The sequence below is a fragment of the Bombus pyrosoma genome, linkage group LG11, assembly GCF_014825855.1.
Source record: "Bombus pyrosoma isolate SC7728 linkage group LG11, ASM1482585v1, whole genome shotgun sequence".
In the NCBI taxonomy this organism is placed as follows: domain Eukaryota; kingdom Metazoa; phylum Arthropoda; class Insecta; order Hymenoptera; family Apidae; genus Bombus; species Bombus pyrosoma.
The window spans coordinates 6,347,028-6,365,393 of NC_057780.1; the positions used below are offsets into that span (position 1 = coordinate 6,347,028).

At 38.0% G+C, this 18,366-nt stretch overlaps 1 protein-coding gene across 9 annotated transcripts in view; it reads left to right on the plus strand.

Moving 5' to 3' along the window:
- LOC122572555 (putative phosphatidate phosphatase) overlaps positions 1-18,366 on the plus strand; it is a 58,324-nt gene that overhangs the window by 8,537 nt on the left and 31,421 nt on the right. For all 9 annotated transcript variants that reach the window (XR_006318495.1, XR_006318496.1, XR_006318492.1 and 6 more), the window contains exon 2: positions 8,081-8,232. Coding sequence is in view for 3 of the 9 variants with exons in the window: in XM_043737627.1 (XP_043593562.1) it covers positions 8,081-8,232 (152 nt within the window). In the remaining 6 variants the exon portion in view is untranslated. The remainder of the gene's footprint in view (positions 1-8,080; positions 8,233-18,366) is intronic.

The following is an 18,366-nucleotide window of genomic DNA, read 5'->3' on the forward strand; positions in this document are numbered from 1 at the left end:
AGAGATTGATGAAGGGAACAGGTAATAGGGAAATGTAGTCAAATGTAGAGAGGAAGGTGATTCTTGATAAAAGATCGAGAAGTCGTTGGAAAAGGTTCTGCGCTTCGAATGTTTGTTTATGGATTTGTCATTTTTAAGGCGATTTGTTCGAAGAACCAGTTACAGAAGTTTACTTTGCTTAAAATTTTGTTTAAATTACAGATCTACCTAGATATTATTTCACGTGATTTCTCACTCGTAGCGTCAAGATGATGAAATTCTACTTGTGTAGCATATCCTTTCGTGGTTTTCTCTTCTTCTTCGAACTCCAGTACCAGTTTACAAAATTACTGGCGCGTATTACGCGATGATACGTTGTACTTAAAACACATGCTCTCGAGCAAGTTTTGTCGTTAAACGATGATAAATAAATCGCTGCTAATAATCGGAAGCTGATGAATTAATAAAGTTGTTTGAAATGACGAGGTGTGTCGATGATATCACGATAGAGCAATTTATTTCTTTATCTTTTCTATGACGAAAATATACAAATATTATTATACATAATAGTACACGCTACGTTATTATTTACGTATATCAAATCGTATAACAGGTAGACAAAAATTATTTTAACCGCTGTTCGAGTTATTTATGTGTATAAAAATATAGCGAAAAGTGGATAAATAGAGAACGATATAACGAGCTACGTAGATCTGATAAATTGCTTGCTGTCTTATTTTTGGAACTTACAGTGGAAGTCCCTTTTGTTGCGCGTAAAGTAACATATTCCCTCTCGATGGTTCCGTCATGTTCTTAGTAGCCAGCAAACTTCTACATTTCCTCTTCGCGGCTCGACTTTATGATGTAATAAAATATGTAGAAGTCATTATCATGGCAGATAGCAAACTTATTTTCGAAATGCTAGACGTATTAAGTCGTGTTTCATGTTATATTCATTTACTTATATAAAATATAACAAAACAGTATAGAAGATCTCGAAGAAGATAACACTGTTGAAATCGGATACTTTTACTTTAACAAATCTCTACAATGTTAACGTACTATCTATCACATCTTTGCTTATCCGATAAGAAAAATAACAAAATATTCTAACGAAATAAAGCTATGAATATAAATCTAGCCAAAACCTTCAACTAAAATCTCAAGCTTTAATATTAACAAATTTGGTATACATTTCTACACAAACATATCTAGAAATGAATTCTAAGCGATAGTCGTATGCAAATAACTTCCAAGGTAATTCTAAGCGACTCTACAACAAGAATACACAACTGGCTATTTAATACGTTGACTGTCATGAGGATCACCGGTGACCGGCACTCGATTTGGCTGTAGCGCCGTGGCGCCCACCGGTGACCGGCGACGCAGCAAATATTAAAAGTACATGGCACGATTGTTTGAAAAAAGGACAATCGTGATAATTGTCTACAACGCCGTGGGGGTCACCGGTGACCGGCACTCGATTTGGTCGTAGCGCCGTGGGGGCTACCGGTGACCGGCGACGCAGCAAATATTAAAAGTACATGGCACGATTATTTGAAGAAAGGACAATCGTGATAATTATCTACAACGCGGTGAGGGTCACCGGTGACCGGCACTCGATTTAGCTATAGCGCCGTGGGGGCTACCGGTGACCGGCGACGCAGCAAATATTAAAAGTACATGGCACGATTGTTTGAAGAAAGGAAAATCGTGATAATTGTCTATTACGTCGTGGGGGTCACCGGTGGCCCTCAGCACGAAAAATGCTTCAAGCATGATTTTGTAACTCATTTTATTTGCTGCAAATAATATTTCAACGTAATATGCATAATGAAAAGTTCACGTCGGCGCTTTGGGCAAACCATGGAAAATTCGTCTGGCAGTCAACGCGTTAAACACGTCCACACATTTCCAAAAATTTGTCCAAAGCAAAAGCAAAAGATTCTCAAACGATATAACGGAATTGTACGTTTCTCAAAATTGAACTCCATTGGCCATCAACGACACACGTGATATTTCTTTCTTTCAACTATACGAAACAGCCTTGAGATTAAACAACGTATCTGTTTGAGTGGAAGTTGCGGCTAGAATCGAGGTCACTTGACGTACAGCTTCGCCATGGTGACGATGGTGGAATCGTTCGCTTGTTTATTGCCAAAAGAGCACAGAACGACGGAGAGTAACTTTCGCGTCTCGAATACAAAGAAGGACGTGACAGAGACGCCTGTGATACGTTTTATTATCGGTAGGATCGATGAAAAGGATAGGTGAATGGCAGCGTGAAGCAACGGTATAGTTAAATGGTTGGGATGCTTAGTCATCCGGTGTGCAGAAATTCGCGTCGATGACGACTGCTCGAGGTATACCTATGCTTTCAAATAGATGTCAAGGCGGATCTAAATCTGTTTTGCTTAGACTGTACGTGATATGCTCGTCCCGTTCGTAATCGCGAATAATACGCACGTATTGTGTTCATTATCAGTCCTTGCATAACACGCGTTCACCAAGTGCATTCGAACCGCGAGTATTACAGCCAGGAAGATTACCGACACGGATACTGTTACTGCAAATTGTTTTCGTATTCGTATCGATTACGTTTATTGGCAGCGAGAAACGCGAGAAACATGTTGATGCTCGCGATTCTCCTTTCACATTGTATTGTTAGATGAAATAACAGAAAGCATAGTCGGTTTATAGTTTGATCACGTACGTTCGGTGTCATTTAAAATGGAATAATAGCTACGTCTTGATGTCTTTAAGATTTTTATTCGTACATTAGTACATTTCTTACGTTTTATTAAAGTTAAATTACATTAAATGTGTATATGTATTTATTTTTAACGTGTAATAAACAGAAAGAAAAAGATCGATGTTAACATTGCACGTTCCACGTACCATGGTTCCATTCTGCTGCATTTTTTTCCGAGATTAATTTAACATTGGTGGTTACGTAAATTTAACGAACGTACGGCGATTGTATATAAACGATTTGGATTTGAAGATTATCACTCTCTTTATGAGTAGGTAATATCTTTCTTATCTTCGTGTGTACTTTTCGTTAAACATATGTGACGTTATGTAAGTTGGAGGAACGTGTGTGTGTATGTTTGGGAGTTGGATATTACGCCGCTTGTAATAATATTGTGATAGTAATAGCGATATTTTTACAAGAGGCTCATTTCTCGAACTTACGCATTTCATAAATAAATCGCGCAAAAAGAGGATCTAAGCGATAACGCATAATTGCTGAATAATTCATGCGTAAATAAGGAGAGGCAAATGAACAGAATAATTTGTAGCTCGGTTTAATTTAATTCGAAACCTCTCTCTTTCTCTCTCTCTTTTTCTCGCCTTTTACGTTTAGATAATCGAATGGGAGTTAAAACTCGTTATCCGCCTGCGAAGCGTTGAGACTATCTATATCAATGATTTCAATTTTTCAGGAACAGCAGAACAAACAAGTTTGTACACGCGTAACGCAGAATTAATGGAAGCATTTATCCAGTTTTTGCTTGTTATATTTACCATAGAGCGTTAATTAAAATTCTAAATAGAGTACTTTTATCCAGAACGGATGTTACGACATCGAGTATAGTGGTTCCAGATAAGCATGCAACCCAATTAGGCGAATGACAGAGAACGCGCGATAATTATCGTTGATTATCATTAACGGCTGTCGAATAGTTCGAAGTTTAACTTTATTCTATCGAATTTCACATTTTTCACTGTTCCCAGTCAAATCAACTTCCTTCAACTTGCGATTAAAATAGTAACAGACGTAATAAGACGTTAAGAATATATCAACTCGTCCTAGTTCAATGGTCGCCTGCCTACTATGTTTAGTTTCAATTTAACGCGAATTCTGCGTTTAGTTCGAATTCTATTCTGCGTTCGAGGAATATTGTCACGCGTAGTTTGTAATTTAATTATACAGGGTGTCACGCAATAACGAAATGACACTGCGTAGCACATGGAGCCAAATCGATCAACTTCACTTTCTATCAATTTCTAAATTACAAAAGCGTAATTACAAAATAAACGTGCAATATGCAATTCTCGGAAAATGAATTGCTTACTCTCGCTGTTACTATTGTAAGAAACTGCAACGTGTATAAGCTATTTATCATTCGCGAAAATGGGGAATAACATTTTGTAGCGTGGAGCTTCATCCTGGGAAAGATTAAGCTGGAAAATTCTGCAGATAATCATGCAACTATGCCTCGGTAGACGTTGCTTCCTTGTAGGATCAATCATCGTTGTAATAATCTTCAACTTGGCTAATATCGTTAGGTCGTTATACTGGTGCGATTATCGCTGCGATATTGTAATTTCAAAGTGCTTAATTTTACTTGTAATCGCAATGTTCATTAACGGATACGTACGATTTATCGAAGAAGTTTCAAAGTTTCGTAAACGACAAGAAATAACAATTCGACGGAGGAGTATATTTAGCTTGAAGTTAAACAAAAAGTGGAACAAGAGTAAAATGCACGTTACAGCGTTGGAAACGGCTGGAAATGTCGGAGCGATTACCCGCCAAAATTTCACCCCTTGTCTGCTATTCAACGAGGCGATAAAACGGTGTGCGAGTTCTTGGAAAGGCAATCCGTACGCCATGCCAATAGCTCCAAAAACACACGGTACCTCGCATATTTCTAAATATTACCGGCTGCCCCTGTGGTCAGCAATAAATTCGAGGCACAATCACCGGCGAATGATCATGAAACTTCAACCAGTGCGTAAAATATATGCAACAGCGGTTAGCTCGAGCGTAGTCCGGCTACATAAATAATGACCACGTGTGATCCCGTGCGAGTAGCTACAGTTGTTACAACCTGCTCACCGTATTGCCTCGTTTTGCTTAAAAGCGAGCCTGACAATTATCTTAATAGCTGACTCGGTCGAGCCGAGGTATTTCCAGGTAGCGGAGGCGAGGCATCTCACGATTTTCATCGAGTAAACAGCGAAGGATAACAGCGTCAGCGTTCCATCGGCTGCTACGCCATAATTTCACCACGCCGGTTTATTCCTGATTTTTCCGCCCCTTTTCGCCTCGCGTTGCCATCTCATATTAGATAGTAGCGATAGATAGCGCGAACGACGGATCCTCGGTAGCTTATCGGCCCATGGTTATCGAAAATTATGGAAACTCGTTGCGCGGCAAACGCAATGCGCGACAGATAAGAGAACTGCTGTTCAATTTTCGAATTATCGTAGCCACGGTTGATCGTCCGCTCGCTTGTGGAATCGTTCCGGGTGAAAAAGAAAAATTGAATCGACGCAACCGGTAATCTCTGCTCGATATCTGGCTGAAATGTGACGCAACTGCGTTGGTGATCGGCGAATTATGAAAATCGACTCGTTGACTTATTATGCCTGGGTTCGGCCAGTAATCGCAACTGATAAAGTTGTACTTACGTACGTTCCGTTGAAACAGGGTGTGCCTTTTAATGTGCCGTATAATCTTTCAGCGTGGCGTTTCTAAGCTCGTACAAGGTGGGAGGAGACGCCAGTTGTTAGGCGGTTTTGATCAAGTGTTTTGTAGGGATTTTTTTATCGATTATTCGTGGCAATTGCGACAGCGATGATAAGCATAGGAAAGATCGTTGAGAATATAAGTGGAATATATGAGGTTGAGAATTTTTCCGGTAGATTTCTGGTAACAAACGTAAGCATATTCCCAATAAGATGTACGAATCAACGAAGATGATCGAACGATAAAGAAATTCTAAGCGGAGATCTTGTTAACCAGATTTTCTAATAGACGAAACAATCTTCTAAAGTTTGTTGAAAGAATTTTCTTGCAATATTCAGTCGTGTACCTAGTGATAGAACGCTATTCAAATATGTGAAATATGAATCGCGAGTTGCAACGTACATTACGATTCAAGTTATAACGTTGTCATGTTTAAAGTTTCATAACGAAAGATAAATTTTGCACCTGTTTGTTTCGACATTTTTCGTGCGCCAGCGTTAATTGAATAATAACCTTCGATCGGCAGTTTAACGTTTCGTTATGTTTGTACGTCAATTAAAATGCAGACAGAGCACGTGTCAAACGTGGTGTCAGGCGATTGTCAAACAAGGAAGAAGCGCACATATTTTGAATCGCGCAGTACCGTAGTTAGCGCACGAGCGCGCACGAGCAACAAATTTAGTTATCATTACACGGATAGTCATCGCGTAATACGATGATGTCTCGTTTATGTCAAGGACGATGTATGTATCGCTATTCGCAACGAGCGCCATAAATCTCCTTTCTACTTATGCACGTACGATGACACTCGGAACTAGCAAGTTTGGTCAGGTTCCTTTAAGGTAGCGTCAATTGTTGTTCTGTACGTTTATGAAAAATCTATCCAATGATAACGAGAATCTGATAGAAATGTAAAAATTGAAAAAAAAGACACAGCTTTCATTTTAGATGAAGTTTTAAGCAAATCGTTCGCAAATGGCCTTTATACATATTCGGGCAATGCTTTGAAATAATTCGAAACTTTCTTCTTCTTTTCAATTATTTATAATTAGCTCAATTATTTTTATAATTAGCTAGAAATTATGTACGTATCGCGTGTTGTACGAACCAGCAACAATAAAACTGAAATATTTGACAGCGTAACGGTATTCGCGCTGAGTTAATGCAATTGACCTTGAACAACACGAGTGTACAAGCTTATACGTGCGAGGACATTGCGAGAAAATATTTGATGCGCAACGCTACTGTCGTTGACATAATAAAATCAGAAATTATTATCTTGGCAGATTTCTGTTAATTCGTGCGTCATAACGTCAAATCCTAATCTGACTCGAGCGAAACTTGAGACACGAGTACATAGAATCCGATGCTTCATTGATTTAACGATCTCACCATATTTCTTCCGCTTACTGTATTAATTAAGTAATCTTTCGAGTGAGTACATAGTCGTATTCCAGGCAGTCGTGTAGCGTTACATCATGTTGTACTGCATACATATAAATAGCTACGCGCGGTAGCATGAGAAATAATATGCACATTATGTTAGATATATATACATATATACACGAACACACATTAAAAGAATTTGGGAAATAAAGAAAAAATTATGTCCTCAGTTCGCCTCGAGTTTGATTTAGATTTATCTTATCTTTGAAAGAAGAAGTAGAAAATAAATGAACTGCGGATTTTTATGCATTTTTGATAAATCGAAAGATGCAAAAATATAGCTATAGACATATAGAATATACAGGGCGCAGTCGAGTAACATGTACAAGCGAGTACGAGGTGATTTCTTACGAAAAAATGGGAAGGGAAAAATATAGAATAAAATTTTCTCCTTTCAAATTTAGTTTTCGAGAGAATTTTGGGTATTCGTTGGATATATGTGAATTCGACTAAGTATCGACTACAGACAGGAGTAAATAATTACGAGGCTATTCTACGTGCGAAAATAGGTGAACAAATCTGGAACAAAATTTTTCCGTTTAAAGTTGCATCTTCACGAAAGTAGAGTCTGTTCGTGTTTAGATAAGAATCGATCTGTTACACGCGGATGGTACATTTTCAAGTTTGCTTTGCTCGGAAACCGAGCGTCTTATGAAAAAATTTTATTCTACATTTTCGACCTATTTTCGCACGTAGAATAACATCCTACCGATGATTTTCTGCTGTACAATCATGTTCAAGTATACTCGGTAAATTTTCAAATTCGACTTTCTCGAAAACTAAGCCTCGGACAGAAAAGTTTCATTCTATTGAATTGGCAACCAAGTGATTGCGGATTTTGTCAATACCAGCTAATGACAAAATCCGCAATCACTTAGTTGCCAACCCAATATCATGAGAAAAATTCTCCAGTTCCATTCTACGCGTACAATTGTATCGTGCTGGCTCGAGGTCATACGTGCAAACTTCAGCTGCGATTAAAACATTTTTCCTTGAAATTCGCCAATATCTCCGACGTCATTTGAAAACAATTCGCGTGACGCCAACACGACGTAGCGTCATTCGCCTTCGCGAGCAATGACACGATACAAAGGTGGCGTCATCACCGATCAAAAATATTGAATCAAAATGGCACAGGCGGCGATCGACATCTGATGGTCCGTTTTCTGTTTGCAGTGGCTGGTGCGGTGCTGATGTTTTTCCTGTTCGGCAAACCGTACAAGCGGGGATTCTTCTGCAATGACGAGTCGTTATATCATCCGTTCCACACGTCGACTGTAACCAGCGTGATGCTCTACGTCATTGGTCTTTTACTTCCTATATGCACGGTGAGTCACCTGCTGTGATTCTTCATTTCCCTGGTCCGAAAAGAAGCGTCAGACGATACCTCGACGACGTCGCTATCGTTTTTCGTGTTTCTTACGGTCGGGATATTTTGTACGAGGTGTTTCTTAAATATACAAGGGGACACGCGGTGTGTGAGAAACGCCGACAGGATGAATTTAAATCTCGAAAATGATACCGTTGACGCGCCAGCAATGCCGAAAACAGCTGACTACCATGTTGACTGAATAGGCTTTTTAAAAGCCAGTTTATATTTTTTAGGATTCTTTTGATGATGTATTTTAACATTGTTACGGTCCTTAGCGGTTTAGTTTGAAAGAATTAGAACGTAAACGAGGGAATTTTATGAGGAAGACAGGTGTTTTTATTTTTATTTTATTTACAAATTATATATATATATATATACTAATTGTATATTGTGATGATATTCTATGGGGAAAGATGATATTCTAATTTTAAATTAACAGAGTCATCGTTCTGTATTCTATATTTAAATCATTTTAATTATTGCAGTGACTATTGTAGTTCTATGCCATTGAAATAAGGGAAATAAGAAAAGAAGTAAATATTTTACAGATTAATTTTAAGATTAGTGGATACGCCTTCTCGTTAATTTTGGATTTATTTTTGCAACGTTCTTTACGGATAAGACAAAACAAATATTTTATATTTTCTTGTTTGTCAAACTTAAAGTTTTTTTACATGCCAGTTAATTGGATTTTGATATTTGTTTATGGAATACCGATGATCTTTCCCCTTTCAAGGCCTCTTCGTAATATCCATTTATTAATTCATTTGCCCACTATTGTGTTTTTTATCTTATCGACAACAGAAGAACTCATTGTAGGGGGAATGTAATAGAATATACATATTATTCGAGTGAATAAAGAGGCACAACTATCGAAATAAACGGTTAATAGACTTCAAGTTACTTTTTTAAATAATAATTGGGAAACGAAAAAGATAGCACACTTGAATTTTCCAGATTATTTATTTTCCTTTAGGCAATGAAAATTGGCATTTACGAAGTTCAACGAAAACAATGTTCATCTATTTCATTTGACAAATTAAATATTTTTTGAAAAAGTCAACAGGTAAGGAATCGTTCCAGGTGATAGTCTTTAATGATTCAGCTTGTGTATCGTAATTAATTCAAGCCAGTTGAGTTAATTATTTACTCATTACGTGATGAACTTTCGACTAATTAAAATTTTACAAAGATATTCAGAAATGTTACGTGTGCGAATTTTTTTTTAAGGAACAGCTAATAGAATTTTAAGGAAATAAGCTTCAAATATAGTTATGTTTCATCGTAAAAAATTGAGAGATAAAATATGTCTCTGTTTTTTACATTTTTCTTCTGTGCGCAATTTTTAGCAATGATATATCTAAATGTTCTGATATTTTACGCAACAGTGTTCTATGCAAAATGAATCATCGACGAAGGTCAATATTTAATGTTCCACTTAACGTTATCTTTAAAATTTGCCAACGCTATCTGATTTTTAACTATAATTCCGCTTTATTATCGTAATCTCTATCTAAAAATCGTAGAAATGAAATTTAATAAATCGAAAACTCATACCATCTATGATTCATTTTAAAGGAATTTCACGTCTACGAAATTATATAAAGATTCTACTGAAAAAAAAATAATTCTCTAGTTAACGAAGCATAGATCGTTTCTTGGTCGAAAAAAAAAAGTAATTAGAAGGTCATCAGGAAAAAAAAGTGTTTGATAATAAAATATTTAGATAATAAGAGCATTGGAATTATGTGAGTTTTGATAATGAAGGTTCCACGATTTTTGATTATCAATGAGCGACGATAATGCGACATCCGTTGATAAGTTATTCAGTCATAATTTTTCTCGTGATCGTAATATTTTTCGATATTTCTTCCGTTTGTTTGCGTAACTTTCGTATAAACAAAATTAATCGTACACATGATTATGAAACTCGCACGTTACGTATTTGTTCTCATAATTTCCTAATCTTTTTTTAAAATTCTCCTCTTTAATTGTATTGTACTTTTCCTATTTATCCTTTTTATTTAAAAGACAAGATTTTATATAATATACTAAAATTTGAAACCAGTTTCACCAGGAACAAATATACCTATCGTTTAGTTAATTAAAACTAATAAATGGACTCTGAATATTATGAGAAACTTAAAGGCGTGCAAATATACTGTATAGTATGGGTTGGAAACTAAGTGATTGTGGATTTTGTCATTAGGTGATACTGACAAAATATCGTAAATATACAATATCAATAACATAAAATATACTCAATAAAATATAGTACAGTAATAGTAATAGCAAGCATGCGAAAGATATATAAAAGGTTCGATGTATAGCGATTACGATACGTGAAACAAACGAAATTAATTTCCTCCAGTTATATCGATATAAATATAAACTCGCGTAAATATTCACGGAGAATTTACAATATGAAAGCAGAATGTTGCGTATGTGAAATATCGAGCGTGAAATGGTTAAAGACTGAAATGTACTCGATGTCGAAAAAGACCCTGTCGTCTTCCAGATGTACACAGATTTGTGACGCTCCTCGAAGTAGTTGAGATGTCGGCAAGTGGTAGTCTCGCGAGGAAATAAAAAAAAAAGCTTCCTATCTTTTTATCTAATTTCCTGACGACACCGCCGCCACAGCTGTTCTTTATCTGTTTCTTGCTCTCGCCCTTGCCAGATACGATCCTCCGCGTAGATCTAATATATCGCTAGATATTTTCGACGTGCTTCTCAAGCTCCTGTCGACGAGCCATCAGTCCACGAAAGAAACATACATGGAAAGCGAGAAAGAGTTAACAAAAAAAAAAAATAAAAAATAAAAAAAAGGAAAGGAATGACTAGAGGAGGAAAGTAGAAAGAACGGAGCGAAAACGCGTATATAGGTGTAAGATTGAGACGAAGACACGTATACATATAGGTGTGACCGCATAAGGATGTCGGCACATGTGGGATGCAACGACGAAAGAAGTGCATTCGTTAAGTTTCGGTGGTCGTGGGAATCGATTTACGGTATCTGGAAGTGGTGCACGTGCACACTGATGTATTTTTGCCGAGCGAGGGCAGAAGAGACTGCATCCTCTATTTGCATCCTTGGAAACTGCACTCGGGCCAGGCTCGGGCTACCAAGGGGTCGTTACCCACTAAAGGAAACTGAACAGATGCGTGTGTGTCCCCGGGGGCCTTCTCTTCGTTGCTTCGGCGAATATTTTCATATTTCCTCCACGTAGTCTCCTATACATAGGATTATGGCGGAAAATCGTTCGAATTCCATAGATAGTTGCATGGTATTTATAGATGTTTGCACGATATGTCTTACAACATTATAGTTATCTTCAGCGATGCGTGATACGGATATCTGTAAACGAGAACCGAAAATTATCGGCGAGTAGTTTGGATCTTTCTTTTTTCTCTCGAAAGCCAGCGTCGAATTGCGAAATTAGGTATGATTTTTGGAATATGCAACGAAGTAGATCTTTATGGGTATCGTTAGAAAAATAGAAAGCATTGGAACAGTCGCAGATGCATCTTCTCTGGATATGTTACGCGTATCGTACGAAACATTTTGCAACTTCTTTGATGCCGTTATAAGATCGTCGCGACTGCGTTATGTAGGGTAGGTCAAAGTTGAAAATAACAATTTCAGGTCAGGATAAGATTTCGTCAAAACCGTGTTTGTCAATATACGAGAAATTTAAACGCGCAAGAACGTATAAAATATTCAAAACGTATTACTCCTTGCAACATTTGATGGATAAGAGAAATGTCCATGTACGTTCCATTTCTCCAGTTATATGGATAAAAATTTAAATTCGCAGAAGCGTTCGCATCCCATTCCTCGCTTACGTATGTGAGTTTTACTTGTATCGAATTATAAAGAATTATATTAAAACCGCAGCAAATTCAGCGAGGTCTACTCCGACGATAGCATTCCTCGGTAACGAGCAAGTCTCTCAGACACACAAAGAAAGCATGACAGATCGAATCCTTTACTTATTCAACCCTCGATATCTCCTCGATCTTATTCAACGCTCGCAAACTCCGTCCTGTCGATATCTTGATACCGAGTTACGACGTCCTACTATCGCTGCACAAAAGCTCTTCTTATTCACGTTTCCATGGAATTCGAAGGTATTCTCAAGCGACCAACGCGAGCGAAGGATATCGCGATCGTCGTTCGCGATATCGTTCCGGATGCATGCGCGTGTCTGCAAATTTCCGGAGGCAGCCTGTGTCTGAAACGTGTCAGGGTCTATTTTGCTTCGGCTTTGCGGCTCGTCGTACGCACGATGTTCGAATTAACGCTGTCACCGCGGGCAACGCGTTACTTCGATCCTCTTTGCTCTTCTTCGCTTCTCTATGCTTCGCTTCTCTATGCTTCGCTTTAGTCGAACAGTCGATGGAACACGAGAGCAGAAGGACGCTTAGAGATTCTTGAAACTGTGTGGCAAGTGGCAAGTGGCATGACGCTTCTTCGACCCTCTTTGTACCTTCTTAAGCCATGGTCACAGCGAGTACGTGTTTTGACGTATTGTTGCCTGCAAATGTATAGATTCTTATGACAGTAACTGTAGAAATGTAAGTATCGTCGGAATAATCAAGTATATAGATTAGATGTACGAGAGCGATTATATCGTTCTTCAATTGTTCGGTCATCGTGTTTCATTTATTAGAATGACAGTTTGTTAGAAGACGGATCCGCTGTAATCATAGGATAAATTAGAGCAATCAAATATGTATATATATATTATATATAGATTCTTATCAATTATATTTGCATTTCGATCTTCAGACGTTTCACTCGGAACACACATACATTGTAACTGTAGCAAGACAGCAAGCAACAAGCATCGGACCAATTACATATCTTCGTATGTATATAGGTATATAGACTCTTACGAGTGTAAGCATCTCAGTCTTCAGACGTTTCATTCGTCAGAGCACGCGTCCACTGCAACCGTAGCCTAAGTCACGCCAATCAAATATGCATATTACATTCTTATCGGTATACGTATTCGATCCTTCTGATGTTCTATTCGTGGAAGCGCTCTATCCACGCTGTAATCGTAGCCTAAATCGGGGCGACCAAACGCTCTATATATAGATTTCTATGAGTACATGCATTTCTGTCATCGAATATTTCATTCGCAGCTCCCTATATGTACAACGTATCGAAGGGAACTTCGGTTGCAAACTTTGCGCAGCGTAGCACAGCTTAGCTTAGGTTTCCAACGGGTCCCTGATTTCTATGTTCCTTGCACGTTCGGTTTAAACGCGCCTTAAGAGAACACACTGGATGAAACACCAGAATCGAAGGACCCCTGCAGAACGCCTGGAAATTCCTGAAACCGCGCGGTAAGACGCTTCTTCGTTTCTCTTTGCTTGTTTTTGACCAACAACAGTCGATGGAACAGCGGAGCCCGAGGACGTTCAGAGGTTCTTGAAACCGCGTTGCCTGCGTCCATTCCGTCGCGTCGACTGCCAGTCAACCTTTCCGAGTGGTAATCACGCTACAAAGGGGTCCTGTAATAACGTAATGAGAAAGATTAAAGGGTGTCGTGCTCCCTAGCCTTTTTCGTTCGCCGTTTTCTCGGTGATAGACACCCCCGAGGGACTGGCGGGAAAAACAAATAGGACGATCGGTAATGGAACGATGCACGGCCCGGCTAGGTTGTATTTTTGGACGGTTATATGCCGGTTCTCGTGTTCGCGCTGTTACACGCTCGAAGCTGGTTAATTGGATAATCAAGGGGACTACTTCAAGACAGTTACATTTTCGGCGGTAAATTTCGGATAATTGGATTGCACGTCATACAGCTATCCGAGCTATTCTTGGTGTCGTTAAATGGTAACCATTTGCTACATGCTCTGTTCTATTAGTTGAATGTATAAATGGTCTTTAGGGTTGGGATAACGAGTAGTGACGTTCGAGTGACGTGCGGGATAATGCACAGGGAATAGATCTTAGTCGATACGTTCTAGTATATTTTCAATCCTTTTGACTCCATGAACATTCACGTTGCTCAACTTCTTTCTACGCGCGATATAATTTATTTGTAAAAATCAGAAAAAGAGATTTGGCAAATGTAAATCGATTGAAACAAGATCGCAAGGAATTGTTATGTAAAGAAGCGTTCGGACGATCGATATTATCGTCAATATTTAAGATTCTCAACACCGTATTGACGATATACGTGATAAGGTGCACGCGTACCGAGCGAAAATTCAAGGTCGATTTTCTCGAAAACAAAGCCTCGAACGAAAAATGTTTATTCTATATTTTCGACTTCTTTTTTCGCGTAGAATCACCTCCCTTCCGCTTGTACCACCAGTTACCAACCATTGATCGTCTAGAGTCTAGAGGATTCTTTACGATAATGCCGAGAACTTTAAATATTGACAACGTTGAGAATAATACCGATCGTCTGAACTGCTCCTTCGATTCAATGATTCTTTCTCAATTAACGGATTAAAAGAAACATTATAAAAGTATAAATACATTTGGAGCGATTATTTTCAACGGTATGTTAAATTGAACGAACGAACGACAAAATGAAAGTCATCGCCATCAATTTGTAAATGTCAGAACCGTTCTAATGTCGTAAATAAATTGACCGTAATAGTAAGAGTAAGAAGACTGTTACATCAGTGACTTTCCGGTTTGGTCATAGATTATGCATTTACCGTATCAGCGTCCTTTAATGTGTTAATAACGTCGTTCACCTGAATTCTTTGGTTAAGTTGCTTCCTTTTCCCTTATCGTAAGGCTACTCGTTAATCTCGTGCTCTTTCATTTTCGTTTCGTCTCGTTGGTCAAACGCGATCGTAGATAAGCTGAAAGAAATATCTCAGTGGTGGTATATACATGTCAAACTGTCGGCGAATGACAGGTTATATGTAAGTATTGATTAATGATGAATGACTGGATACATTGTCATTATGGACTTAAGCGCGTATAGGATGCACCCAATAACTCTAATTGCTTTTAATTGTATCTCCATTATTTGGAAGACAAATGCGAAACGATTTTACTTACGAAAGTTGTTACGTATAGGAGGAGTCATGCGAGTAATTTTTTTTTTTTTTTTTTAGAGATTTCAAGATTATTTTTATTTCTTTAAATATTTTATACCGCTGTGTATCTCTGGGTAAAAATGGAAATGCAGAATTTTTAGAGATGCCGCGGTGACTTTTATTTCTTTCGATATACCGTACTTTTTATTAGTGGATAAAGGAGGGAGGATTTTTAAACGTTTCACTGTTATTTCTGTTTCTTTAAATATACTATGCTACTTTATCGTTGGTAGGATAGCGGATATTATGCGATTTGAACGACTCACGGTACAAAATTGCACGGTACAACACGCGTTGGCTTATCTGGAGAATTGTCTCTACGATATACAAGATCTTTTTATCATAAATTAATTTCCTGTTACGTGGTATCGCAATTCTGAAACTTTTGCTACATCGAAATTTCCTGCATTATTATCGCGATACGAAAATGATCCGTTTTATTCGTGGAATTCCTTTTTATAGAAAATACACAGCCACGTTCCGTCGCATTTTTGCGATGAAAAATATAAAAAAGGAAAGTGCGTATTATTTTCGAAAAATAATCGATAAGCAAGAAGAGAATCATAAATGACGATGGAAAGGAAAACATTTCTCACGATTGTCTTCGCGATCAAGCACACAATCCTTTCTTGTTCGCCGATTAAATTGCCATTCGATCTGTCCGCGAACGTGTATAGTGGCACTTGAAATAATAAGCAGGCCCTTGTTAGCAACGGATCCCCCTTCTAAGCCGAGCTGTTCACGAGAATTCCATCCGAAGTCGTTTGTTTGCGTCTTGGTCCGCGTGAAACCGTTTCATTCAGCCGTGAATTTTCTACCTGTTTCTGGCTCGTCAGGAATCTGAGAAGGGTTCGCCGCAACACCCCTGAAGGCTCGTAGGAACAGAGCTTTGATCCCCTTATTTCTCAAGCTCAAAGAAAGGTAGACAGGCGGATGGGTCGATTGCTTTCACGACGAAACTGATATTTTAATTCACTGGTTGGTCGGTAAAAGAATACGATATGTATAACGTTGAAAAAGGCAATTGACATTAACAAGAGTCGCATTAATTAACGTACGATCGTAACGAGGATCGAAGTTAATTAACTGGAACGTCTGTGTTACATCAAAATCAAGGTAATTTTATAAAAATAATTTTTGTATTCTTCATAGCGTCGATTATATTTAACATTATTTTTCAGTGGAATATGTCCAAGTGAAGTAATACATTTATACTGACAATGACGTAAAGATATTATTAACGTATTTCATTCAAATTGCATGCAAAGGGAACATGGTGTTATCCTGAAAAATATCGCAGAAGAAGGATCGGGTTATATCTGGATCAAAACTTGATCCTCTTTTTTTTTAAATTTATATCGCAAAAAATTCCACTCTTCTAATATACCTGAACTGGTATTTAAACGCGTTGATTTGTTTAATGAAGAGACGAGTGATAAAATTGTAACAGTCCGTGTATACTAAAATCGATGTAAATACAAATACTGAGATAGCGTATGCCAGTCGTAATCGTCGCTCGCCCAATGCTACTGTCCAACTCTACGCTCGCTTTTCGACTAGCTATTCGACTATATGACTGTCCTAGAGAGCACGTTCGTCTATTTATATCGATAGGTGTTATTACAAAAAGTTGAAATGTAACTTCGGCTGACGATTACAGATAATATTTTGTCCGGAGTTCGTTTACCTTTGAAGCTAGCAAACCAAAACAACGCTGGTATTCCAAGGCGCAATAATACGAGTCTCTGCCGATTCGAATCTTTCGTCGACTCACGTGCCACTACATATATCGAATTGGCGAATAATTGATATTTTCCATTATTTTCTCCCTTCTGTTCTTTCAATCCATCATCTTACCGATCCTTTCACTGCTCATTATCGTGACATGACGAGGTAAGATTATATAGGAATGCACTATTCAATTGAAATCCTAGAAACCGTAATTTACTGCGACCCACGCACAATGCCGGCCGTGATATCCATTAACCACGTTACAAACGGCAAATAAACGGCTTCATACAATCAGCAGCACTTCATTCGCTATGTATCATCAACGGAACCATATACTATGCGACTAAATACATAATCATCCACGAATCAATCAATCCTTTCAGAACCGCTCGATTTCCCTTGCATCAAACTCTTAACATGGGCATACTCCTCGTCTTACAATACCCGACGTATCAATCAAACGATGACAAGGGAAAGTAAAACGTTAAGGCAATTAAAAACGCAGGAGTCGAGAGATTCTGCAATCCTCTAAGCTAGGGACATGGTTAGCCATTAATCTGATTTCACTTGAAGAAGAACGCGATAGGTGTACGTTTTAATATCACAGTTCGGTTAGAAATTTTAATACTGTAACACTATTCATTTATTTATTTCTTCTGCAAAACTACATCTTAATTTACTATATAGATCAGTGTATTATATCTTCTTGGTATCATTTCGTTTCGTTGTTCCAGGACATAGCTGTTAAGGCGTTTGCACACACGCGGAGTATTTTAATATAAAATCGTTAAAAACAAAGGGGACTTGTGTTAAGTCGAAACCACAAATTTTATCTATATGTATTGTTACGTTCTATTTAGTTGCCGACGAGAAGGTAGCGTTAACTGACTAACCTGCTATGTGCGGGAATACTGGCACGGGAGAGGATCAAAGCTGTTCGAAAGTAAATTAACAACATGTAATGATTTATTCAAATTTTACTTGATTTCGATATTGACAATTGACTGACGGACTGACGGATATAAAATTCTTCGGTTGACAAAATGATAACTAGCTCTTCGATAGACAAAACGATAACTAAATCTTCGATAGACAATGGTAATTATTCGGTTGACATACGGTAATTAATTAATATGCTCGATAGACGAACGATAATTATTACTCGATAAACGAACGGTAAATATTCTCACTCGATGAACTTGTGTTATGTCGAAAGACTTAAGTCTGATGAAGTTTCGTAGGGACAATGCGAAGAGCATAAGAGGAAAACACGATGAGTATACTT